The sequence below is a fragment of the Hemicordylus capensis genome, chromosome 4 (assembly GCF_027244095.1).
Source record: "Hemicordylus capensis ecotype Gifberg chromosome 4, rHemCap1.1.pri, whole genome shotgun sequence".
Classification (NCBI taxonomy): Eukaryota; Metazoa; Chordata; class Lepidosauria; order Squamata; family Cordylidae; genus Hemicordylus; species Hemicordylus capensis.
The window spans coordinates 112,381,225-112,407,406 of record NC_069660.1 but is presented as its reverse complement, the minus strand read 5'-3'; the positions used below and the strand labels follow the sequence as shown (position 1 = coordinate 112,407,406).

The window sequence follows — 26,182 nt, the reverse complement described above, 5'->3', positions numbered from 1 at the left end:
TAGCAGTTTGTTTAAGCAGAGTGAGGGGTGTTGTTGATGCACGCAGGGAAATGGAAACAACCCCCCCTCCGGCCACCTTTAAGTCTCCCTTGGCCTGCCCCAGGTATCCCCCCACCACTTTGTACGAGTGGTATCCATTAAGCACAAGGTCATCTGCTATCCAGGTTTCCTACACCAAGATTATATAGAATTGGGAGAGGAAATTGGTGCAGTCTGCATCTCTGCAGCAGAACCACCCAGGCACATTCCATGACAGGACCTTGATCTTATGCTGGTCTGTGGAATATCACAAGGTTGAGGCGGTAGTTGTGTTCTGGATGGGAGAACTCTGTGCAGGAAATGGAGAACCTCCAGCAGTGAAGCTGGGGGACTGCAGCTCTTGTCAAGATGGGGAGGGAGGAGGGGCACCTGCCAGCATCCGCCCTTTTGGCCCTGGGAGCAATGGTGATGCACTCGGTTGGTCCAACACTTCCTTCCCAGAAGCCATCTGTTCTGGATCCAGACCAGGGAAGTCAGTTGGGAAGTCCTGAGTGCTACTGTCTCAGGTAGACTCTCTTGGGTTCTTGGCTCATCCGTACCCTCGAGATGAGGATCGCTGTCCAAAGACACAGCAAGGCATAGGGTGCATCCACGGCTTCACTGGATTCATGATGAGGAGATGCTGTGAGCAGGGGTCTGTGCTATGAAGCTCTGCCCTTCACTCTCTTTGGATGCCAAAAGGCTTGTGTGAATCAGTTCTTCTGTCATGGAAGTTGTCCCAAGAGACAAATGAGGGGGCACTGCGGAGAGGGCCTTGGAAGCTTGTGGCTCGAACAGTCTGTCTGGGGCAAGGAGAAGAGTAACACTGTTGAAATGAGGTTCTGAGGCAAGGAGCACTCCAGGACACATGTCTGGCGGAGTGGAAACCCCTGCTCTGGTAGCTAGGGGGCATCCAGGAGAGGCGAGGGAAGCCTGGGGGACAGATCTCCAGGGTTGTCTTTGATACTCTCACATTCACGTTCACGTTCACTTTCTGAATAAAAGTCAGATGAGTGCACTTTCAGCAGCTGATGGTGGGGGGTCACCTCCATCAGGGTGGTCTGTGGGTGTATGAGCCATGGTCTGATTTTAGAGTTGAAGGGCTGGAGAGTCTTGAAATTGCATGTGATAGTTGAACTTCCATATCCTGCTTCAGATCGCTTCCAGATTCTGAAGTTAAGCACGAATCCCCTTTTAATCATGGCTGAGGACTTAATATTTGCATGACTGCAATAAGTTTACTTTTAAGCTGAAGCAGTTCATTTTGAATGGGAATGTGAGAATGAGGTTGCAAATTAGTTGACACTGCAGAGTGAGTTAGTTGAGTCTTATCTTGGTTGGGGAGTTTATTGTGATTGGGGTTAAAGATTTCGATTGGTGGGCTGTAAATCTCTTTGCCAGAAATAAGGCTTCTTGATGGCCCCTTTAAAAAAACTCTCCATGTCACAATGCCATAAATCTGGAGACACTGAGCCAGATGCCTGTTTTGAGACCATAACTGAATTTTTAAAGGTTGGGGGAAGTCTTTTCACATACAGTCTGGAGGGGAGATAGTTGACTGATGCTAATCCAATAATTTCTGGTTCAGAATTTGTGAGACTAGCCTGCCAGTTAGCCCAGTTGTAATAATCATATCTGGGAAACTCAAGGACAGCCTGCATTGTTTGCAGAATTCTTTGGAGGTTTGGGTCGCTGTTGCTTCCCAGAGGCTCAGAAGGCATCCTACGTTTCGGGAGTGAGTCAGACGTGAGGAGATAGGCTGGCTGGGAATGATTGACATTGTTTGCACTTTTAACCCCTTGTTGGTTTGTGGCAGAGAATTGATCAAAAACCTGTCTTAAATTGTGTTTTTCCCCTCCAATATCGTTCATCCGGCCAAGGATTATCATCAAAGACTCAGCTGAGATTAAACAGGCATTGCTGAGTTGCTGTGTGATGAGGTCAGTTGAGGGATACGGTATGTGGCCAGGATATATGAAACCACTGCCCTCCTGCTTTAAGGAACTTCCCTGCTTGGCCTTCTGATGAGACAGTTTCAGTGTAGTTTGATTTATATCTGCCTTCCGAGATGCCAGCTTGCGTGAAGCAACCCCCTTGAATACGGGGGAAGGGGGAATCCGTGGACAGGGCCGTGAATCTATTCTTGGTACTCACAGTAAACACGTCTCCTGTTGCTGCCTCTGTGGGGGAGAGGAAGTCATCGATCCTCAGTTGCTTCTTCTTTCCTACTCATCCTCCACGGTCATCGGCAGGGCTCTTGCAAGATTGTTTTCTCCCGGCGGGGGGGCGGGGCGGGGGGGGGGGGAGATGGAATCCCTTGGAAGGCAATGCCCAGGGAGTGGGAGGAAGTCCCAGGTTGGGGCAAGAGCTCAGGAGCCGAGCTGGTAGCCAGTTGCCATCTTGGCTCCTTTGTGATCTAATTGGTTGTCTCCAGGCAGAGACACCAAGTTCCTGATTGCCTGAGGGACAAATCACTCCAACTGGTTTGTGTGGACTTTTTTTTTGGGGGGGGGGGGTAGGGTGGAGAAGTGAATAAAAATAGAAGGTTGGAAAGGAGAAAGTGGAGAGGAGCTGAGAGGCAGGAAGGTTGGGAAGCTATCAGAGTAGGGTTGGGCTGAAGCTGCTGGAAACATGGCAGTGAGGGAGCTGGACCTACTGGAACCTGTGAGGCCTTAGTTTAGAAGGCTTGCAAACTTGTTTGTTCTATAGTCCTAAATAGTCCTATAGTCCTAGTTAAAAATAGCTTGAGCCCTGGATTTTTAAGAGAACATCTTCTTCATAATGAACCCTACCACCCATTGAGATCATCAGGAGAGGTCTGTCTGCAGTTGCCACTGGCTTGTCTGGTGGCTACTCAGGGATGTGCCTTCTCTGCTGCTGCTCGGAGGCTTTGGAATGTGTTCCCTACTGAAATAAGAGCCGCCCCATCTCTGACAATGTTTTAAAAGTCTTTAAAGATGCATCTATTCACCCATGCTTTTAATTAAATACTATTTTAATAGTTTTAACATTGTTTTAAAATTTTAAATTGTTGTAATGTGTTAACTTTTTCTGTTGTCATTTATTTTATTTTAAATTGCCCAGAGACGTAAGTTTTGGACAGTTTAAAAACATGTTTAAATAAATAAATACATTCTAAGCCCCTAGCTGAATTTGTTTGTTCCTGTTTTTGATTGGGGTTTTTTTGGGGGGGGGCATTTGAAGATTTTATTCTAGTAAACCTATTCTTGTTTTTCCACTATTGTTACCATTGTCTCTGCCAGTTGTTTTGTTTCCACCTCACATCTACTTGCCCTATTTATTTACCACACTACAGAGTTTTTGTTATTTTTGAGAGACAGAGCTTTCAGTGACTGGGAGTGGAACCAGTTTAAAAAAGCTAAAAATCCTAAACTGGTAGCAGCAGATGTTTAGACTGAGGACCAGCTGAAGCCAAACCCTCACAGCATCCCAGTTCCATTTCTGCCAGACATCTGAGAAAGAAACAATGATCGATATTACAGAAAGCTGCTGAGATGTCCAGAAAAATCAACAGGCTGGCACTCCCTTTGTCTACTTCTCAGTGCAAGCCCTATCCAGCCCCAGCACAAAAGCACAAGTGGTAGGTGTTGGACCTCCAAGTATTCCGTCCACATCTTTAGGTGCACAAGGCAATACAGCCTTGAGAGGACCAAACCTCTCTGGCTATGACTCTGGAAATTAGTTACATACATTTACATGTAATGTCTAATTCAGCCCTCAAAAGGTTCTTTTTGTAAGGTAAGTCCAGAGATTAAATCCAGGTCCTGTGCTTTAAACCGAAAGCAACCCTTCCAGACATATGCATGTAATCAATAAAGCAAACATTAAAATGTGCTCCCGGGTGGGGAGCAGCATGCAAGAGGGACAGCTTCCCTGTAGCTTGATTAACTAGACAATGTTCTGTTTATTCATCACCCATCTGTGCTAGAAATCTGAGTCCCCTTTCATGAGGAAGGAAACATCACAATGAGTGTATTTCCACAGTGCACAGCACTCAGGATTTATTTTGATAATAATATAGCTTTTCCCTTTAGGCATCAGAAAGAAAGCAATAGGCTATCTGATTTCTTTTCAAGAGCATTAACAATAGTTGCACCATTCTGTAATTCAGATAATGCATTTTCTTTAAAAAGTATAAGCATCAGATGTATAAATGAATTTGCTTATTGCAAATGAATTTGCTTATTGCAAATTTAGTGTTTCCATTTTTGATTGGGTGAAGAACTACAGGTTCATCCGTGGTGGCTAAAATGGTTCTCCTAACTAGTAGTTTCTTTGCAAATATATTGCCAATGGTGGTGAACAATTCCCCATTTTGCTGGATAGAGCAGAAAAATCCTTGCCTTCCACTGAAAAGAAAAGATGTCGGATCTTTGTAAGATGAAAATAATTATGTTTCTGATGTAGTTCAGTCTCCCCTAGCTTCTCAGCTTCACATTCTAAAAGGTGCCTAGATTCTTCCCCTGCAACTGAATGTCTGGATGACTGCAATGTGAAAGGTACCTGTGAAAGGTAGTCAGATGCTTCAACTGGAACAGATATGATGGCCTGACACTTTTAACAGCAGTAGGTAGTCAGGAGTATAAAGTATCAGCTGTCTATACGTATTGTCTGTCTGTCTGATCCATCAACCCATCTCCCTTCAATTAAAATTATCAACGTCATAACATAAAAGCACAATACGATAAAAACTTACAGTTAATCAGCATACAAGTTTAAAACAGTGGAATAAAAGCAATATAAAATTTGTCTGTTAAAAGTCTGATTAAGATCTTCACCTGTTGCCGTAAATAGCAATAGCAATACCTGTTGCCGTAAATAGCAATAGCAATAGCACTTACATTTATATACCGCTCTATAGCCGGAGCTCTCTAAGCGGTTTACAATGATTTTAGCATATTGCCCCCAACATTCTGGGTACTCATTTTACCGACCTCGGAAGGATGGAAGGCTGAGTCAACCTTGAGCCCCTGGTCAGGATCGAACTTGTAACCTTCTGGTTACAGGGCGGCAGTTTTACCACTGCGCCACCAGGGGCTATGTAAAGACATTTACATAGGTGCCACGCCTTGTGCCAGGCATTACTGTAGCTACACCCACAGGAGAGAACTCTACAAACAGGAAATGATGGCTAAAAAAGCATTTTCTTCTGTCATCACCAGACACCAGGAACATCTAGAGCCCTTTCTCACAATCTGTGAGAAATAGCTTGCGGTGCGCGGGGAGGAAGTCTGTAAAATCTAACCTCTCCTGCAGATGACTGCCCCATCTGTGCTGGGCATGCGGAAGCGGATTGCCACTCCAGCTCTCCCCGGCAGCAGCAGAGGGTCAGGACTGGGATGCATCGCCCCACCCCCAGGAAATCACATAATGAACCACACGAGTGTGTGGTGCATTATGGGGATCCCCCCTGACGCCAGCCAGGAGCCACATAATCTCTCAGCCCCGGCAGCAAGAAGCCGGGTCTGGCAGATGATCAACAAAAGGGGGCTAAGAGAGCACACACTCTCTTAACCTCATTTTGGAGGTGGCTCCAGGGGCGGGTTAGCTGCCATGTTGGTGCCGGGAGCCTCATGGCTCCCAGCAGTTCACACACAGAGCAAAGTTCAGGCGAAGGCGGCCAAGCCCAATCTTTGCTGCCCTCGTGAACAGCCTCCTAGCATCCCTGTGCTGAAGGCTTTTGTACAGCCTTCTCTCTTGAGCGTGGAAGGAGAAGGGGAGTGATTTTCACAACCCATCTCCCTTCAATTAACGTTATCAACGTCATAACATAAAAGCACAATACAATAAAAACTTACGGTTAATCAGCATACAAGTTACATATTAACTTACAGTTAATCAGCATACAAGCCCTTCTTAGTTGTAGAAATATGTTCCTGAGGGTTATGCAGGAACATATCTGCATATCCTCAAAAATCATATCAGAATCACTGCACTGGTTGAGCTAAATACAAAGCTAGTGATTTATAAAGCCCTTAATGGCTTAGACCCAGGTTACCTTCTGCACAGTTCTCCACTATCATATTGGGAGGTCTACGTGCAGTTCCCACTGGCTTATTTGGCAGCAACTCTGAGTTGAGCTTTCTCTGTCGCTTTGTAATGCATTCCATTTCAAGTTATAAAGTCCAATATCTCTCCTAGCCTTTAAGAATGCCTTAAGAACACATATGTTTAACCAGGCTTTCAGCAGATGCTATGAATTGTTTTGAATTGTTTAAATTTTAATTGTTTTTTATGGGTATATGCCACCCTCAGATTTTATGATTTGGCAATATATAAATGTAATAAATAACAATGCATAAATGGTCAAGGGCAGTGCAAAGAATGTAGCAGGGTCGTGTGTAATGCTTTGCAAGGTGCCAAGGTCTGTATGGTTCAGGGGACTGCTTAACAAGCAGAACAGCTGACAGTAAGCCACAAGTGACTACTTTGAATGGTTTTGATTCATCTCATGAATGGTTTTGATTCATCTCTTGATCTTTATGAGATGGAAAAACAGCAGAAGAAAAAGAATGTTTTCTAAACAAGGCCATCTTAAAGCAGCCTGTTTTCTCAAACAAAAAAGCGAGCCTTGACAGACAGTCCATTGCAAGGCTTGAATCAGCATGTTCCCAGTGTTCTTGCTGGATGGTTTAAATTTTTTATGGGAGTTGCTCTGACATGGATTTAGATAATCTTGCCTTTGATTCAAACACATATGAATTAGATGACTTTCTCTCCAGAATCATACTTTTAAAAAAATTAAAAATAGACATTTGATCATCCAGATTAAACTACCAGACACACAGAACAAATGTACGTGCTTGCATGACTGATGTGAATGATTAGTATTCTACAAAAACGATACACGTGCTGCTCTCGGCCACTGCCGTATTACATTCTATTCTTTTTGTTCAACATCTTTTTCATACAGTCGGATTGCTCTACACATCATTCCCTCCTATTTGTAATCTGGATGTTCTTTGAAGACTCATTTTTTAAACCAGGTCTTTTGACTTCTGTAATTTTAAATATAGCAGCTTCTGAAGTTTTAATTGATTTTAATGTTTTATTTATTTGTATTGTTTTATAGTTGTGAACCGCCCTGAGACTTTTGGTTTGGGGGCGGTATATAAATCTATCTATCTATGTAAATAAATAAGTGGAGGTACACTGGAGGGACATAGTTACAAATGGGAGGGAACTCCACACACACACACACCCCACCAAAAAAAAAACAACCCTGGTGGGACAGAGGGCTCTATTTTCATGTTGACCGCATGCTACCAGAAAATGCTGGAAGCAGAGAACAATGTGCAGACACCAGCCCTCCTATTAGGAGAAGTTCTGAAATCTAAAGGGAAGAAATGGGGCTTTAAAGTGTCCTTTCAGCCATTTGTTCTTTGACCTCATCTCTAGCCTGTCCCCTGGTTCTTAGAACTGTGATAGAGATTCCCTTTCACAGTTTAAATGTTTGTGAGGGGAAACAGGGGTCTCTGGGAAAGTGCACCCTCATGCCCAGATTCTCCAAGCCCAGTTTCCCACAGGATACTTCAGACAATGAAGGAGAATGGTTGCCTTGCAGTTTAAAAGAACCAGTATAAGTGGGATGCACATTTAAGCACAATTGCTGTTCATTCACAATACACTGCTGATACTAGAATGTGCACTTGGATGCACACCCACGTTGGTACATTCGGGCATAATGTCCACTGTGGATAGACAGAATCTGTGCTTGGATATACATTGGATCCCATTGGATGTACATGTGCATCCCATTTAAACCTGCAGCTTTTGGTGCCAGGATATCCTTAGCTAGATTGAACAAAAAACAGTGGGTGGGTGGGTGTGAATGTAGGAAAAATGTCCTCTTTGTCTACTTCTTTTCTCCTTCTCAGGTGGGATTAACCAAAAAAATGGTAGATGCAAAATGAACAAACTGAACAGTTTTCTCAGGTCTATGCATATTACTTTAATAAGATCTATTCTTTGTTTTTGCTTTTTTGGTTCCAAGTTCGTCTTTGGGTGTCTGGATTAGAACAGCAGAATAATTGCCTAATTAATCTGGCTCCTGGACTGTATTTTCAATTAATTACTGCCAAATCCTTAAATCTTTTAATGAGCCTATTTCTCCCTTTTCAGGAAACATCTAGAAAAAATTAGAATTGTTACAGATTCATCTTTAAACATCTCTCTGTAGCAGCAGCAAGCTCATTATGTTATGAACTCATTAGTTCAATTATTGTATTCGCATCTAAAATGTACATTAAAAATATTCACCATAATGATATTATAATTTTTCTTTTGTTGTTAAATGGAAAGAAAGATGCATGAAGTAACACAAATGTAAAATATGTTCCTGTGGTTGACTTGCACATAGCTGATGCAGTTAAATTAACCGCATTATCAAGAAAGGTGAGGATTTTCTATGGTAAACATATTTTGTTATCAGTCAGGGTGCAACAATGGCTTGCAAAAACTTGCTTCTGGCACAGGTAAACTTCATTATCATCAGTGGCATAGGGCAAAGAATTGCCTGAAATACACAGCCCCTATTTACTACATCATGTTAAATCTGTTACAGTCAGCACCATTTCCAGAGGATCATCACCTAAACGCATTTTCACAAAAATTAGTGGATTGGATCCAGACCTTGAGCAAGCAGAAAAAAGGTTGCACAAGGGAACTTTTCCAATTCCTCTCCGACCACCTGCAGCTTCTTGAACCTCCAGAAGAGTCACCAGTGGGTTGGGGAACCTTGGGTATGGGGATGGAATGATGAATGGATCTTTAAAGGGGGATCAGGGGATTCCGAAAATTCAACAGAGGTACCTTCTGCAAGTATAGCTGCTGAGGGGGTGGAAAATTTCCTTATGCAAAGGAAGGATCCATCCCACAACCTGAGGATCATCCTTGGTCTGGAATACAGTTAATGTTTCAAAGGCTGCATAGTGTGTATCTTGGCATTGAATTCTTGAAGGACATTCATATCATCATCATCTTTTATTATAGACCAGCATATTCATATCCTGTTTTCCACTGCAACATGCACTTTTGTCTCTTCAACATAGTTGAAATGTCTATGAACTCGAGTTTTGCAAATACATTCTAATATAGAAAACCAGAAACAAATGGTCAGAAGCTATAAGCAAGGAGTGAGTGTAGAGGCAATAAAGCTGGAACTCTGCAGTAAGCAATTCCTTTAAATTATAGGCACTGGACCGGGTCTCACGATCCATGAGACCCGGTTTGGGGCAGTGAGCGGGAAGGGAGCCCTGGGCGGCCAAATTGGCTGCTTACATGATTGCCGGCTGCGAGACGGAGCCGGTGGGGGCTGGGGAGCTCGGGGGCCGCATGGCCCCCGGAAGCCCCAGTATGCGCAGGGCATACTGGGGAGACCACTGGAGCTGGGAGGAGGCTTTTCGCCTCCCCTCCCGGGTTCTACTCGTGAGTAGGTGCGGCGCGAAGGCGCACCGCAGCTTCTCACGATAATTAAAACCAGGTTTGCAGAGTGCTTGCTCCGCAAACCTGGTTTTAAGGAAGGGGTTCTCGAGCGGGTTACCTGCTCTAGAACCACCGGGCTCGGCTGCGAGCCCGGTGGTTCTTACGATCAGCAAAAATCGGGCTAGGCTCTCCTAGCCTGATTTTTGCCAATCGTCTGAATAGCCCCACTGCCTGACATCCTAATGAAGTGTCTGCACTTTGAGGGACTGAAGGGGTGTGAGGGAGGAGCCATTGTGTAATTCCCCCACTTCTACTGCATCTGCACTTCTGTGCAAGACCCATCAGAATTCTAAGTCCCCTCTGAAGAGGGGCTCTTGTGCAAGAGTTCACATGTTGTGGGAGTGGGGAATTGTGTGAGGGTTCCCATTGTGCCACCTGCAGTCCCGCTAAATGCACATGCTTCATTAATCAAGATGTACGTCACTGTAACTTACTTTTGATAGCTGATTCCAGGACAAAAAAAGTCAATTAATATTCCTAGTTTTGGGAGACTAAATGTGGAATTTAGCAGGAGCTGTGCCGTGTTTTTTTTTGGTGTGTGGCATATGGTATAGTATATCTGGCATCTTCTGACTACCTGAGCATCTGATGTAACTGGAACATCCAAGGATATTTTGGAAAAATTGGTTGAGTCAGGTGTTGGTGATCTGATGACAATATATGTCATGGGCATTCACAAGGCAGTCACCATACCAAAAAACAAAACAAAACAAAACAAAACAAAACAAAACAGAACAGTCAAATAGGCTTTTTTTTTTAAAGGCTCTTTACCAAAATGCTAGAACCAAGAAACCAAAACAAGCACTGTACCCAAACACCTAAAACAGACACAATGCAATTTAATATATTTTCATGATTACATTGCTCTCATTAGGAAATTAATAGTTAAAGCACACTGAATATTAAAAACAAGGCTCATTTAAATGAGACGCATGTTGGAATTATTCACAGAACAATTAGGATTAAAGTAAAAACACTATATTGTGGGGAAATTTTCATTTCATGGATAGAAACTAGGGATGAGTATAAGCCTGTTCAGCGCTTCCTTTTTCAAACACTGGACTGACTCAAATGCCAGTGTTGGAGCCGGCTCAATGGGCGGGGAGGGGTACCTTTAAGATGGAGGTAAGGAGCGCCTTACCTGCTCTCACACCCAGCCCCTTCCCCTCGACCGTGCTTGAGTTAGAAACAGCCGTGCGGTGTTGCAGTGCTGCTTCCTGCAGCCACGCACGGCGTCAGCATGCACATGGCTGGGGCACACAAGTGACGCCCATGCGCATGCTAATTCTGTGTGTGCAGGCAGCCCCACGTGGCTGTTTCTAAAACGAGCACTGGCAGGGGGAAAGCAGCAGGGTGGGGGTGAACAGGTAAGGAGCTCCTTACCTGCAACTTAAAGGTACCTCTCCCCACCATGCAGGGGAGTGCTCAAACAGCTCGTGCACATCCCTAATAGGGACATCAGTTAAATTGCTTGAATGGCTTGTTGAAGATGTTTAATTTTTGCCCAACTTTTGTTTGAGTGTTTACACGTTCCATATCTGGCTCTATATCTGATGAAGTCCTGAGCAAAATGCCCTCTGCTGGTCCTTCTATATCAGTGGTTCCATCACTGCTCTGACTTACAGAGAGGCAAGTAGTGACAGCTTCAGTGGTGGGCGGCATAAATGCTCTCGGTGCTGCCATGGTGGGCGGGTCCGTTCTGGCAGATTCAGAGTGGCAGTAGTGCCACTGTACGGGCCTAGCACCCCAGTGGAGCCCACTGATGTCATCACCTACACTGCCATTGGACGCATTCCTTCCCAGAGCTCCTATTATCACTGGTGTACTTCTATTTTAAATTTCCCAAAATTCTCCAATATAAAATTGTTTGAAGGGATTGTGGTTAGGTTCACAGGGATTAATGTAATAACGCAGCGCTTGGGGGCATATTTTCAAGTGAGAAAGGGCACCTCCGGAGCCAGAGCAAATAACTGAGATTGGCTTGCCTCTCCCCACTGCTGCATACAGAAAGCACAGTAGTAGTGGGGAAGCTCTCTGCAGCACAGACACCTCTTCCTGGCATTTCCACGCTCCATTGCTCTGGATGCCAGTCAGACTCTTTTAGTTTAAAAAAACTATTGATATACAACTACAAATATGGTGGATATTTATATACTGCTTTTCAAGAAGTTTCCAAAGCCATTTACATAGATATGAATAAATCAAGATGGTTCCCTGTCCCCAAAGGGCTCACAATCTAAAAAAGAAACATTAGATAGACACCAGCAACAGCCACTGGAGGGATGTTATACTGGGGATGGATAGGGCCAGTTGCTATCCCCCTGCTAAATAAAGAGAATCACCATTTTTAAAAGGTGCCTCTTTGCTCAGTTAGCAGGGGAAATATGCAGACCACCTTACTCTCGTATAGCAGTGTGGCTTGAAAGGAATCTGTCCCCCGTCCCTCACTTCTCATTTTGCCTCATACAAAATGATATTTGCTTTCTTGTATGATTCATGTGCAATCTGTCTGCAGTCTTTTGTTAAAAATTCCAGATATAGCATACTGAAGAGCAATATGAAAAATCTTTATATAACTAGCCTTGAAGGGGGGGGTGGTGGTGCGGGAATCTGTTCTAAACATCTACTAACTAGGGCATCCACATTTTTCAAAACAAATGATATTCACAACTTAACATAATACGGTCAAAATTTTCCATCCATTTGCTCTTGAGTAGTCACGCTACCTTCAATGAAGACAGATTAGAAACGAATGACTGAAGGTGTACAGACTATGGTCCTACTCTTGACAAATCTAAAATGTCCGAAGTCATGCAGTCTTATAAACCCTGCTGACTCAGTGCAATGGGGAGTTCATTAGCTACATGGCTTACTGACGGTCCTGTGCTCCATTAATGTAACTGAGCATATGTTCAGTATTTGCTCAGAGTCAGCTCAGTTGTTCCTAGTCATGGGACACAAACTAACAAAGAGTTAGGCATTCTTAACCCCATTATAATCCTTAGGCTTAAACACACCTATCTATTGCATTGTGAATAATACTTGGTTGAAAGCCCTTCTTAAAGATAATGTAAGAACAGCCCTGCTGGATCAGGCCCAAGGCCTATCTGGTCCAGCATCCTGTTTCACACAGTGGCCCACCAGATGTTACTGGGGAGCCCACAGGCAAGAGGATAGGGCATGCTGTCTCTCATGCTGTTGCTCCTCTGAAACTGCTATTGAGAGGCATCATGCTTCTGAGGCTGGAGGTGGCCCACAGCCATCAGACTAGTAGCCATTGATAGACCTGTCCTACATGAATTTGTCTAAGCCCCTTTTAAAGCCATCCAAGCTGGTGGCCATCACCATATCTCATGGCAAAGAATTCCATAAATTATGTGTTGTGTAAAAAAAGTACTTCCTCTTGTTGGTCCTAAATTTCCCAACCTTCAGTTTCATGGGATAACCCCTGGCTCTAAAGTTGTGAGAGAGGGAGAAAAATTTCTCTCTGTCCACTCTGTCTACTCCATGCATAATTTTATACACCTTGATCATGTCTCCCCTTAGTCCATCTTTTCCAAAGTAAAGAGCCCCAGATGCTACAGCCTTGCCTCATAAGGAAGGTGCTCCAGGCCCCTGCTCATCTTAGTTGCCCTCTTCTGCACCTTTTCCAGTTCTACAATACATATCAATAGCAGAATGCCAACTATCATTGGTGGGGTTTTTTTTTAAAGAACAAATGTGTCATTTACATGATATGATTGCCATAATTGTGCAATTACGCCATTAGGAGATATACTACATAAAATGACAATCTCCTCCATCATTTTACTATGACACGGAGCACCAGTTGCCTTCAGAATTGTGGTGTCTGGAGATTCTACTTACCAATTACAAAGATTATGTTTGATTTCTTCAGGTCTTCTGAAAAATCTAAATTGAATTTAAAAGGATTATTGAAATAACTGTTAGTAAAAAGCTTAACAACTGATACAACTGAGTGAAGGCTACTACATAATTAGGTCAGCCATTTTAAAAAAGAAGCCTGTATTGCAGTTGGGGCATTCTTGTCTTAAAAGAACAATTCATGGGCATGCTAGCTGCCCAGTGTTATAGCTGATACTTAGAAGTGATTATAATATATTTCACAAAAGCACTGACAGATCTTTTGTGTGTGAGCTAATTATAAAAATGAGGAATTTTTAAAAACAATCTGAACAAAGTGCACATGGGCTAAGAATAGTCTGCATTGTGTGCCAGCATTTAAAAAAAGCATTGTTTAAATTTGTCAATTTTCATATGCAACATCTGCATTGGAAAAAAAAATTTTTTTTTGCTGTTCACTGAAGTTCAATCTGAAATCCAAGCTTCATTATGGACAACAACTTCAGTCCAGAGATGTTGGAAGGGCAGAACCCTATGTACAGAAGGGCTGGATTTTTTTTAGCAGTAGCCCACCATCTCCCCTCTCCACTAACCATGCCTATTCAGAAGCAAAAAAAGACAAAGGAAAAAGAATCCCACAATGTGTGAACCAGTGCATACAGGCGAGGCTGCCGAGAGTGGGTTTGGGCCCCAGTGAAAAAAAATTTTGGGCCCCCAGCACAAGGTCCCCCAACCACCGCGAGCCCCTCCTGCTGCTGCTGCCACAAAGCCAAATCACCGATTTTTAAAATAATTCTAGCCGCCATGTGTGCAGGTGGGGAGTGAGCCGAGCATCCACCTGTGGCAGCAGCAGTTGGAGCGGAAGTGGCCAGTGAGCCTGACCATCCAGCCCAGCAGCCCTTGAGAACTGCAAGGTGCTCCAGCGCACCTGCGCAGTTTGAATAAAGTGTTGACATTCTATTCAAAGTGCAAAGGCACACTGGAGTGCCTCGCAGTTCTCAAGGGCCGCTGGGCCAGACGATCAGGCTCAGCAGCCACTCCCACTCTGACCGCTGCTCACACGGTGTGTGTGTGTGTGTGTGTGTGTGTGGGCTCACCCCCCACCCTCCCGGCCGCACATATGGCAGCTACAATTATTTTAAAGATTGGTGGTTCGGCCTCGTGGTGGGTACAAACATAGCTCCTTCACCTCGATGGTCAGCCCCATTCATGAATATCAAGCTAGCAAATATGTATGTAAATACATGTGCAGATATTCTCCCTGTGTTGAAACAATTGGAGCAATTCATGCACATGAGGGGTGTGTGTGTGTGTGTGTGTGTGTGTGTGTACATGTTTGTGTGTACATGTTCATGGATTGCATGGCAACAACTTGTAATTTACACAAATTTATTACACACAAAAAGGATTTTGGAAACATCTATTATAGTGGTCAGCTGTGAAACTGGTAAAACTCACCTCCCATATTCTCAGCTGCAGAAAAATTTGACTGGTCATATGCCTGTTAATTAAACAAATGACATATCAAAAAAGTTATTTAATACTTGTCTTTCTAGATTCCTATCAATAGAAACAGTGTGAAAAGTAATACACTCTTTCAAGATTTGGCCACTTTTCTAATCCCATGAAACTAACTTGACATTCAAACCACCACTGAGTTTTGCCCAAATACACATGAGAAATGCCTTCAAATGAACTCTGAGCATGTATATTAATATCCTTCTGCAGTGCATGACTATAAACTATGCAGTGTTTGTCGGGTTTCCAATATCATTTGGTCCATCAAAGTGCAGCAAAATGGAACTGAGGCACCTGGTGTGCATAATGATTAGCCTTCTACAATAAGTGTGGAAAAAACTGGCTTCTAGGTCAACCATGCTGTAAGGAACAATCAAATATGCATTATGAAGGAGAAAGCTGCATCATTCTTGGACAATGTTTCAACTTCTCCTTGGGGAACTGGAGTTAAAGGACTGACCTCTATTTCAGACTGAATCCCCCCCCCTTTTTTTGCCATGTAAAAAGTTCTATATTTACTTGAAAAGTTGCAGACTCTCTTGGAAAGCAATAATAATGTGAAAGAAGTGGTGTTTTTATATAGTTAAATATATTCGTGTGTAATCTTATGTATTAGGACAGCACATTTTTAGCCACGTGGCAGATGCATGAACATTTAAGTTGCAAGTGGGCTAACTTGTGAACTGCCTAACTGATCTGAACCAAATTTGCTACAGGTGTAGGAACACAAAGGGACAGCCCAAGGGCATAGTTTGTAACGATGTCATCCACCCCATTCAAGATGGTGGAAGTGTGAACGTTTGAGGTGCAAGTGGATCTAACTTGTGGGCCACCTAATAGATTTGAGCCAAATTTGGTACAGTTGTAGTGAGTGATACATAGTGACACTTCTACAGCGTAGTTTGTGATTATCTCATCCACCCCAATTCAAAATAGTGGACACATTAACATTTGAGGTTCATGGCCCTGGGTTTGCTAGCTCTCCTTCCCCTTTTTTCATTTCCCATGGATGTTTGGGCTCCACATGGGAGCATTTCAGTAGTTTTAGGGTGCAAATGGCCATATTTACCAGCACTGTACTTTATTTACTTGGCCATATTTATGGTACACGGTTTAGGTGCAGCATTTATGGTGATGCGGCATTTCTGGTTTTTTTTTTTTAATTCCAGTTGTTTCCCTTCAATGTGGTGTTTAAGATAATGTGGTGTTTCTGCCAGAAATATGGTATATTTCCCCCTTTAGGTATACAGCTCTCCCACTTACTTGCATTGTTCTGTTTATGTTTCTATATGTTTCGTTGTTTTCTTTTGTTATGTTATTTTAAATGCGTATCTTGCTTTTCAGCTTCATAATGAAGCAATGAAAGTAATATATTACATTAAAAGCAAAAATAAATAAATCCCTATATCACATCAGACGCAGGGTGTGTGGCTAACGTTCACTCCCTGCTTCTGATGTAGGGGATGGGGCTAGGGGGCACAGCAGCGAGCTGAACCCAGGCTGCCGCTGGCCTCCCTCAGGACCTGTTCCCAGATGTTGTTTACTACAACTCCCAGCAACCCCAGCTACAATAACCTTTGGCTGGGGATTCTGGGAGTTGTAGTAAACAACATCTGGGAATTCCTGTTAGAGGGTACACTGTTTGAGGTGTGTCTGATTGCTTCCTAAAAGCAATCAGAAATGAGATGCTCTTATGCTGACAGGGAGCATATTCCAAAGCCCTGGGGCAGCCTCAGAGAAGGGTTAGGATCCTGAGTCGCCACCAAATGAGCCAGTGGCAACCAAAACCAGATCTCTATTTAAGAGAAATGTAACACCCTACTAGTGTTACTGACAGTTCTAATTTTTTAACTCGAAGGCTGTGAAAGAAAATGACTGGTTAGAACTTTGAAAAAAACATGCAAGCAAGGATTATTATACAATCACATAAACTCATATTCTGACAGTTCATTTAAAAAAACCTGTCAGAATTTAATTGTTCTTTAACATGAGTAAAATATAGTACTGTTGAAAATACCATAAAGTGAGAGTGTTTACAGTTCTGGGAAGTGACAAATAGATTTGGGTAAAAAGAAGACCCCTTTTGTATCCATCCATACTATAGCCTGCAGGATTCACTAATAATCTGGTTGTTTAATTCAGCTAATTTCTAAAGTGCTTACTAGGAACTTTATATAAAATAACAAGCTGCTATAGTAAGAACTAAATTAGCCTACTTTCCTGTCACTGTCTCTAAAACTGGACTAAATTTGGTTCAAATTGAGGTCTACAAGTTAGATCTCTTGCACCTCAAATGTTCATGTGTCCACCATCTTGGATTGGGGTGGATGACATAATTACAAACTACACCATTGAGGTGTTCCTGTGTGCCACTCACTACAACTGTACCAAATTTGGTTCAAATTGGTTAGACAGTTCTCAAGTTAGTGCACTTGTGCCTCAAAAGTTCACACATCCACCATCTTGGATCAGGGTGGATTACATCATCACAAACTACACCATTGGGGCATCCTTATGTGTCCATACAGCTGTAGCAAATTTGGTTCAAATCTGTTAGACTGTCCACAAATTAGTGCACTTACGCCTCAAATGTTTGTATCCGCCATCTTGAATTGGGTTGGATGACATCGTCACAATCTATGCCGCTGAAGTGTCCCTACAGCTGTGGCAAATTTGGCTGACATCTGTCCCTGTGTGTCACTCACTGCAACTGTACCCAATTTGGTTCAAATGGGTTAGGCAGTCCACAAATTAGCCCGCTTGTGCCTTAGCTTTCATGCGGCAACCATCTTGAATGGGAGTGGATGACATCATCACACACCCCACCATTTGGGCATCCCTATGTGTCCCTACAGCTGTAGCAAATTTGGTTCAAATCAGTTATGAGGTTCACAAGTGAGCCCACGTGCCTCAAAAGTTCACAGGTCTGCCATCTTGGATCAGGATGGATGACATCATCACAAACTATGCCATTGAGGTGTCCCTATGTGTCCCTACAACTGTTCCCAATTTGGTTCATATTGGACCAGGCGTTGCGAAGTTGATGCGGGGGGTGGGCGAACACATGGACAGACACACGGACACACACACAGAAAGCCAGGGGAATCTCATAAGCCTACTGGAAAGTTGGCTAAAAGCACAGGCCTTGTCCTAAGGCTTTAAAATTAAGAAACTAGACACAGCAGGAAAGAAAACAGAGGGAAAGGGTGAGAAAAATTAATTGTGAAGAATAATCTATGGGCCACCTTGGCAATTTGAAAGTTGGCTTTATTAAAAAAGAGAGAAAGGAAACCATTTATAGATAATGTAAGAACCACAGAATAAACTCTAGTGAGTAGATGACACAGTAAGTTTTGATCTACAGTAAGTTTTGATCATTAACCAGTAATTTTAACAGTTAATCAAAAGTTTACTGCAGCATGAAATCTAAGTTGAGTTTTTTCTGTAGATAGCAAGTCACAACTTATTACAGTGAAATGAAATACAACTATTCAGATGTTGTAGGTGGTGATAATAGTGAATTGTGACTCATAAGCCACAGCAGTTTAAATAAACCCACAACATAAATTGCAGTGTTTCTACAGTGGGTGCTTTCCAATAAAACTTACTGAAACTTACGTGAATACATTTTGAAAAATGTAGTTAAAGGTTAGAAAATAAATGTCAATTAATCTAGCTTGCTGTTTTGCATATTTAGCTAGCAGGTGGATGGGCAGAATCATAGTCATAGTATTTATTTGGGTCACTGACCAGCACAACAGCAAAACAGAAAAAAATGGTTCAAACAACCTATGCCTACAAAATAATAAAAGGTCGCTATAAAATTATTTAGTATAATAAGTAGAAGAAGCTAGAAGTTAAAACTATGAACATAAAACTATATATAAAAGTTAGTCAACACTAATAACAGAATGACACTGAGTATAAAGGTAGCAAGACAGCAAAATTATGTAATTAATACAGAGAGGTGTTAAATCGCACAGAATCTTTAGTTCTTAATGAGCTCTAAATGAACTTTGCTACCTATAAGGCAGAGCTTAGCCACATTATAGGATCTAGAGTCATTCTGATCTGCCAAGAGGAAATTTAGGTAAAAGGAATCAGTACAGCCTGGATATGAGCTAATAATCTGAAGAGATGAGCTTATGCTGAATATCACGGTAATAGTGATAGTACAAGAGTACATGAGCTGTCGTTTCAATCTCACCAGAGCCACAGGGGCAAATACGCTCTCCATATGGAATTCTTTGATATCTCCCTTCCAACACAGCTGTGCACAAGGCATTGCATAGGGCCAGTGTCAGGGCTCTGCGGTACTTTGGGACTGTTAGCTGGTTTAGATAGTTGGCGGGGATAATGCTCAGAATTTGATTACCCCAAAAGATACCAACCACAATGTAGCCCTGATCAATTTGCCACTCCATATAATAAATTCTTTCCCTTATTTTGAGTCTGGTGTTTTCATAACCCAGGATTAGCAGTGCGGTGGGGAAAAAACCATAATAATATAGCCTTTCCTCCACCCCTTTTCCCCACCTTGAGTGATATATGTCCTTTAGCACCAATGGAGCTAAACCAATGGGATGGAAAATCAGCTTAAGACAGAATTCAAAATAATAATCCAAGCCCTACCTAGACTATTTTGAGCAACCCTGCTTCCAGCCATAGAACCATCCTAAGAATGCAGCTGGGGACCTGAAATCTGTTCTTCAGGAAATTAGATTGAACCGCTTCTGATGTAGAGAAATTAGGGTATATGCCCAGCTGCACTCCGTACAAGAGCTGTGCACAGACTTTGCCATCAAAGAGTTTAATAGCCGCAGGGATAAAATGGGCACCCCTGGAGTAGTAATAAGATTGAATTGCCTGTGTGCTCTTCTTAGCATTCTGACTAACATATTCTCTGTGCTCTGATCTGCAGCCAGAGGCCTGAAATATTTACACCACGGTACTTAAGTTTTACTTGTTCCAACTTGTACCCATTTAGTACCCAATTCATTTTTGGTCTTTTCGCAAACACTAGCATCTTGGTTTTACTATAATTAATTTCAAGTGAGTGCTCCTTACAATGAGCACAAAGCTCTTCTTAAACCAATTGGTGTTTGCGAAAGAATGATGACATCATCTGCATACAAGAGAATAGCAAGATGCTTATCCACTAATTTGGGAGGGTGATGATCCAAGTTGTTTAAAAGGGAAGCAAGGGAATTAATGTAAAAATTAAACAATAGTGGAGCCAAAATGCATCCTTGTCTTACTCTCCTAAATGTTAGAATTCCCTTGGTGAGGTGCCCCTGTGCACTACAGCACACTCTTATACGGGAGTTTTCATGAAGTTTTATTATCAAGCATAGTAGCTGCAGTCTTTATCAAACCAGCTCTTGGAGTAAACTGTGGGCTCATTAGTCTTCGGGGGTCTGGAACGTGTCATTACATGTTGGAGTGCCTGAACAATGTTATTATAGTGGTCTCAAATACCATAATCTGTCTCATTTATTAGTAGTACCGAGAGGAGAGAAATAAGACTTTCAGATCCCAGCATTAACTCAAGCTGCTCCCCCAGGCTATCAGACCATCTAACCGAGGAGGGACATGCCTCCAGATCTAAGTCTGAAAGATAGGTCGGTTCAGCAAATATTAGGCTTCCAGAGAAATTCAGATGTAACTCTCCAGGGAGGTGATCACTCTCTGGGCGACTAGCAATTTTAAATTTCTCAAGATATATATGTAAGCCAGGAGAGATCGCCATATAATCAATTGTGGAGAATCTGGAACCAGCTCCAAAGGTGTACTCAGCTGGGTAGTCATCAGTTGTAGCACTATTCAACAACTGCAAGTTTAATTCATCAAAAGTTTGGGACAGACACAGACCTGCGTAATTCCCCATTCTGTCCTTAAATTGACAGGCAATTAATGGTGGAGGAACTTCATGGGCCAAGGGAAAATACTGGAATTTTTAGTATATAACGTCTTATTGTTAATTCCCATTCTGGCATTGAAATCACCAGCAATCACAGTATATATGTGTGGCATAGAGCATTGCAGTTCTTCTATATTGGACTTAAGTTTCGACCATACAATCTTAAGCTGAGAGTGCTGGCGAATAGGTAGGATATAGACATTTACAAAAAGCAAAGATGCATTGTTAAATCTAACTAGCAAGGCCATAGCATAATGCTCACAAATAGGCAAATTAGTAATTGTGGCCTTGATGGTAGCAGCGACAAATATACTCAGCCCACCGCATGGCCGGCCTCTGCCACCCCCTGGGGTTGCTCTGATGAAAAGGCTGTAAAGCCATTTAGGTGGAGTTCTTCAGACAACCATGTCTCCTGAAGAAGCAAAAGATCAAAGTCAGCAATGTATCTGACAAATTCAGCATCTGCCAGCCTTGATTTTAAGCCAGCCACATTCCACATCAAACATTTTAAAGGGTGCTGATACAAGCAATGTCAATCTGAAGCACCAGGAGGAACATTAGTTGGGGTGGAGTTCACCAGAGGGCAGTCAACAGGAGGATTTTCCATTGCCTCCAGTCCTGGCGAATCCAATTCAGGAGCAGGCTGAACTAAGGTGGCATCCCCTTGTAACGGTTGGCCCAGCAAAGAAGACAAAAGCGCAGGCGTCGACCCACACCTTGAGTTATTATTAGAGTGGGTAGGATTAGGAGATCTAGGAGGGGCAGATTGCTCCTGCCTCTGCACAAAAGGGGAGCCTGTAGACATTAGAGCAACAATCTCATTGAAATGTGGGTCAGTGGCAAAAAGCATTACTGGAACTCTTTTAGGTGAATCGACATTCCTTAGGGGAGAGGGCTCCTGCAGATATAAAATTGGCTCAATCTGTGGTTGTGAAAGGCTAGATTCTTCTTGATACTGTACTGGAGAAGTGTGAGGAGGATCCTCCTGGGGAGGGGTGGCCATCTGTTCTGGGAGTGTTAATTTCTCCACCTTCTCAGAATCACCACTTTTACTCTTCCTTGGAGCCGGCTGGCTGACAAGCAAGGAGTTTGCAATGCTGCACACGGAAGCAAATGAATTTTCTATCTGAGAAACTATTTGTGTTATTACTTCCATGTGGCTAGATCCAGAGTTTTTTAGAGTAAGTTCGAGGTCAGCAGCTGAATCTTTATCATTCTTGGCAGATAGAGCTTGGTTTCATTTCTCAGGCAATACAGGCTTGGCTCTTCTTTCTTGTGTCCTTGAGGCACATTTAGAAAACAGAGGTTGATTCTCTGGATTGTAAAAAATCCTCTGAGAGAAAATTTCCAGACTATTTAAGTAATCACGCATATGAATCAGGTTGCAGGAATTAATGACTGTTCAAACGAAAGTAAAAGTCTAATATCAGAAGGTCGTCTCCTTGGCTTTGTGACATAAAACAGTAAATCAATCGAATTAGATCTAAATTGTAAGGTCTGACAGAAAGCGTGTTTGATACAAACTTCGCTATCCCAACGTCACACATTTATGCAGTTTAAATATATTGTTAACAGGATCTGGTTCGGCTGAAGGACTCTCTTGGAGGAATACTTAGCAAGCAGTTCTGTGTTTAACACAGCCTTCCCATGCTACCTCAGCTTCACACTGTGCTTGAGCTTTGCATGGTTCATTCAGCAGTGCCTTGAAATAATCTAATCTTGCTGTAATAGTCGTGAGCTGTTGGAAAAGGCATATTAAAGTTTCTGAAGTTAAGAATGAGGGAGATAAGGGTCAGAAATTGACTCAGCAAGGAGCGGGGTAGCAGAGTCTTGAGGGAGACCATAGAGCCCTTAATTGACTAAGATCTGAAGGTGGTGCATTATGGCTTGGCTCAGCCTGCAATGAAGTTGGCGAGAAGGGAGTTTTTGTTGCATTTCCAGCATCCTCTTTGTCTCTACATTCCTTAAATAGAGCATCCAGCCATAGGTCATTTTCTAGGCACCCAAATCTGTTAGCTACTGGAATTTTATCAGTACTCACAGTCTGTTGAGATGTCAGGAAAGAATTAATCTTAAGTTGCTTAGAAAGCTTTTTGTTCTGATCCGACAGAGAATTCCTGCTACGTTTTTTACTTTCCATGTTGTTTTTGGAGAATCAAATCGCACTGATCTCTCTAAGTGTCAGAGCCAGCCAGAGACGAAGCCGGGTAACATCCAAAACAGTTGCTAAAATGCAGCAAATAAAATCAAGGTTAAGACGCAATTATCCAGGCTGGTAGGAAAAGGAGAGCCAAGAAAAGAAAACGTTTTCGAGTTTTAGAGTGGAGCTCACATCAGGAGCTGTCTTCACTTCGCCATCTTGGCTCCACGCCCCATGAGTGGAATCAGACAATGTGGCCATTCCTCTCTATCTACCTTTTATATTTAAAGGTAAATCGAGTCAGTGTCAACTCCTGGCAACCACAGAGTCCTGTGGTTTTTCTTTTGGTAGAATACAGAAGGGGTTTACCATTGCCATCTCCCGCGCAGTGTGAAATGATGCCTTTCAGCATCTTCCTATATCGCTGCTGCCCAATATAGGTGCTTCCCACAGCCTGGGAAACATACCAACGGGGATTCGAACTGGCAACCTCATCAGGGTTGCCAGAACCTAAGGGGTATACTCGTGGGTCAAATAATCCGTAAGCCAGAATTTGGCTTTTTAAAAGCCAAATCTGGCCACCTAGAACCTCATGCTTGCTAGGCATGTTATTTCCCGCTGCGCCATTAGTTGGCTCACATCAACATTTCTCAATGGTTAAGCACTTAATCACTGGGGAATTTTTTTTACCTGTCTCTGAACATTCCCTTTATAACCATTACTAGTTCTCTGTTAGTGGTTCTTTTCTGCTTTATTATTCTTCCATTATTGTTAGGCTGTTGCATCTGAATCTGACACCTGATTCTCATTCTCCAGAGGAGACCACGGTGAATTAAAACAATTGAAATCTCATACTACCGCCTAAAGTCTCTCTTTGTTTGTTTGTAAAGGATGAAATCCTGGAGAAATGAGAAGCCTGAGAGTCCTGTATCATGAGAGAATCCATGCCAACATAGTCCATAGATCATTTCCTTTCTTTTGCTATCCTATCTTTCTTTTAACCTCACTTTCTTCCCATTATTTTACTTTTGTTGTCCTCTTTCAATATTTCCTGGCCATAATGTCACCCAGTTCATATGTTGAGTCATATGAAGGAGCAGCAACGTGACCAGGTAATTCACATGCCACAGCAACCATACTACACAGGTAATTCACATGTTAGCTCTATGGTGTCTTTTCTGTGGCATCACTCCTCCATGGCTTGTTTCCATGGCACATCAGTAACATATAACTGTTTGATCATGTTGGGTAGCCTGGATTATGTAGATACTATCCGTTCCAAGGTCAGTGGCCCTGCCACAGGGCAGGTGCTAATATAAGAAGTATACATGCTACCTGGATCACGCAGGTACTATTAATTGCTACCTGGATTACATGTGTACTATCCAGATCAGTGGCCCTGTCACAGGAGAGCTACTGATGCAAGAAGTATCCATGCTACCTCGGCTATCCACATGATGAAAACATCCACACATTACGGCCACTGCTGAAATGTGGTAGCCAAGCACAAGAAAAGGGAGGCTTTGTAGTGATAAATATTACTTAATGACTCTGTAAAGACATAACCTCAAACCTCAAACAAAAGGCATTTCAGCAGCTATGTATACGCTAATTCTAAATTTCACTACATACCGTATTTCACACAATGAAGTGTACGCTTAACAACATTGACTGACATGACAGGCAGTCCTACATCAATATTAGCGATTTCCTGGGGCTACTGCACAACTTGAAACACAATCTCGTTGTTTTAGTGCAACAGGGTTGCTTCTGGCAGTCACACTGTGCTACTTCCATTCTTTTCAATGAAATAAGTGCTGCAATTTTAAGTGACTTTTAGCAGCCCCAACCATGCTACGCTGTCAGAGATGCCTTTCAAGTTGCACAGCAGTCTCCACAAGTCCCTAATGACAACGTAGGGCTGCCCAGCATGTTGGCCATTTTGTGCTAATGGAAGACACTTTTGTTCACACTAGAGGAAGGCCAATTTTCACTGATTTCTTTTCCTGTGGCACTTCCCTAATGTTGGGTCCCTTCTTGCTCTGAAGAGTTTCCTGATCCCCAGAAATAGACAGAGGATTGCCGTGGCCAAGAGGGGGCAGAAAAGTTTACAGAAACGTCTACGTATGCTAGGCTTAGGATACAACCTCAGGTATATCTGCTAATAATGCTACTATCCCACTGGGAAATTTTCACAGAAAGTTAACAGTATCCCACTCCCTTATTCAACCTCAACAGTACCTAGTGTCACAAACCACAAGTAAACCAAAATTTGAATGCATCAACAACTCAGAACATCAACACCTCAACACAATGAAGTCTTAATCACAGGAAGCTACATTACAGTTCTTTGCATCTAGCACTGATTCTTTTCCAACTTTAATGTACTCGTTCCCATGGTAACTTGGGATGAACAGATTGTTCATTGGCTTTAATAGATTTCTGTTAATCATCTTCTAACATTCTTAAAGTTAGGGCAGGGATGGTTTGTTTTTTAAAAAGCCTTCTAATATATTTATAAAGTTAGGTTGCCTTGACTGTTCGCACCAAGGGCTAGTTTGGACATAAGAGAGAGCCAGTATAAAATCCTGGCTTTACACAATGCCCCTGAGCAGTGCTCTCTCTAATTTTCTCATTTCTGTGCGGAATGAGTTTTGTTCTGGGTTGCAGTATCAAGGCAGTGTGTGCTCAAGTGCATTCAGAGTGGGACCTTCCTGATTTAACCTGCGCAGGATCTAAAATTAACTGAGCAGACATTTTAAAAAGTGCAAGCACGTGTGCACACACGCAGGCCTTAGAGGGAACAGTGCCTCTGAGTGTGAATCTAAGGTTCAGATCCTGCTTTATTTTGGAAGTTTGAATAGAATAAGCCAGGATAACTGGATTCAGATGTAATGAATGATCCTGGCTTCCTTCTAACTAGAACTGGAAGTAGAATTCTTCTGATTCTTACATAGCCAGGGAGGGAGGAGTGTGTGCTCCTGAGGTTGATTTAATCCTGGCTCCACATTACATCCAAACCAGCCCAAGGTGTTCCTCAGGATTTTCCTTTTCTTGTAAAAAAAAAAAAATTTGTTCTGTAGCACAGAACTGTGTTTGGGCCATGCATATAATAACAAAATTCCAAAGAATGATGCATGCACACAATGAAGCTCTTGAGCCCCTTCTCTCTGGAAGCAATCCCTATGCTACCTGACAAAATGCTCTTAAAACTGTTC

At 42.6% G+C, this 26,182-nt stretch overlaps 1 protein-coding gene across 2 annotated transcripts in view; it reads right to left on the bottom strand.

Annotated features, from left to right (window-relative positions):
- Positions 1-26,182, bottom strand: part of AK5 (adenylate kinase 5) — a 164,609-nt gene that overhangs the window by 39,200 nt on the left and 99,227 nt on the right. For both annotated transcript variants that reach the window (XM_053247970.1, XM_053247971.1), the window contains 2 exons: positions 14,845-14,887; positions 13,390-13,434 (listed from right to left, as the gene is read on the bottom strand). In XM_053247970.1, the coding sequence (XP_053103945.1) occupies positions 13,390-13,434; positions 14,845-14,887 (88 nt within the window). The remainder of the gene's footprint in view (positions 1-13,389; positions 13,435-14,844; positions 14,888-26,182) is intronic.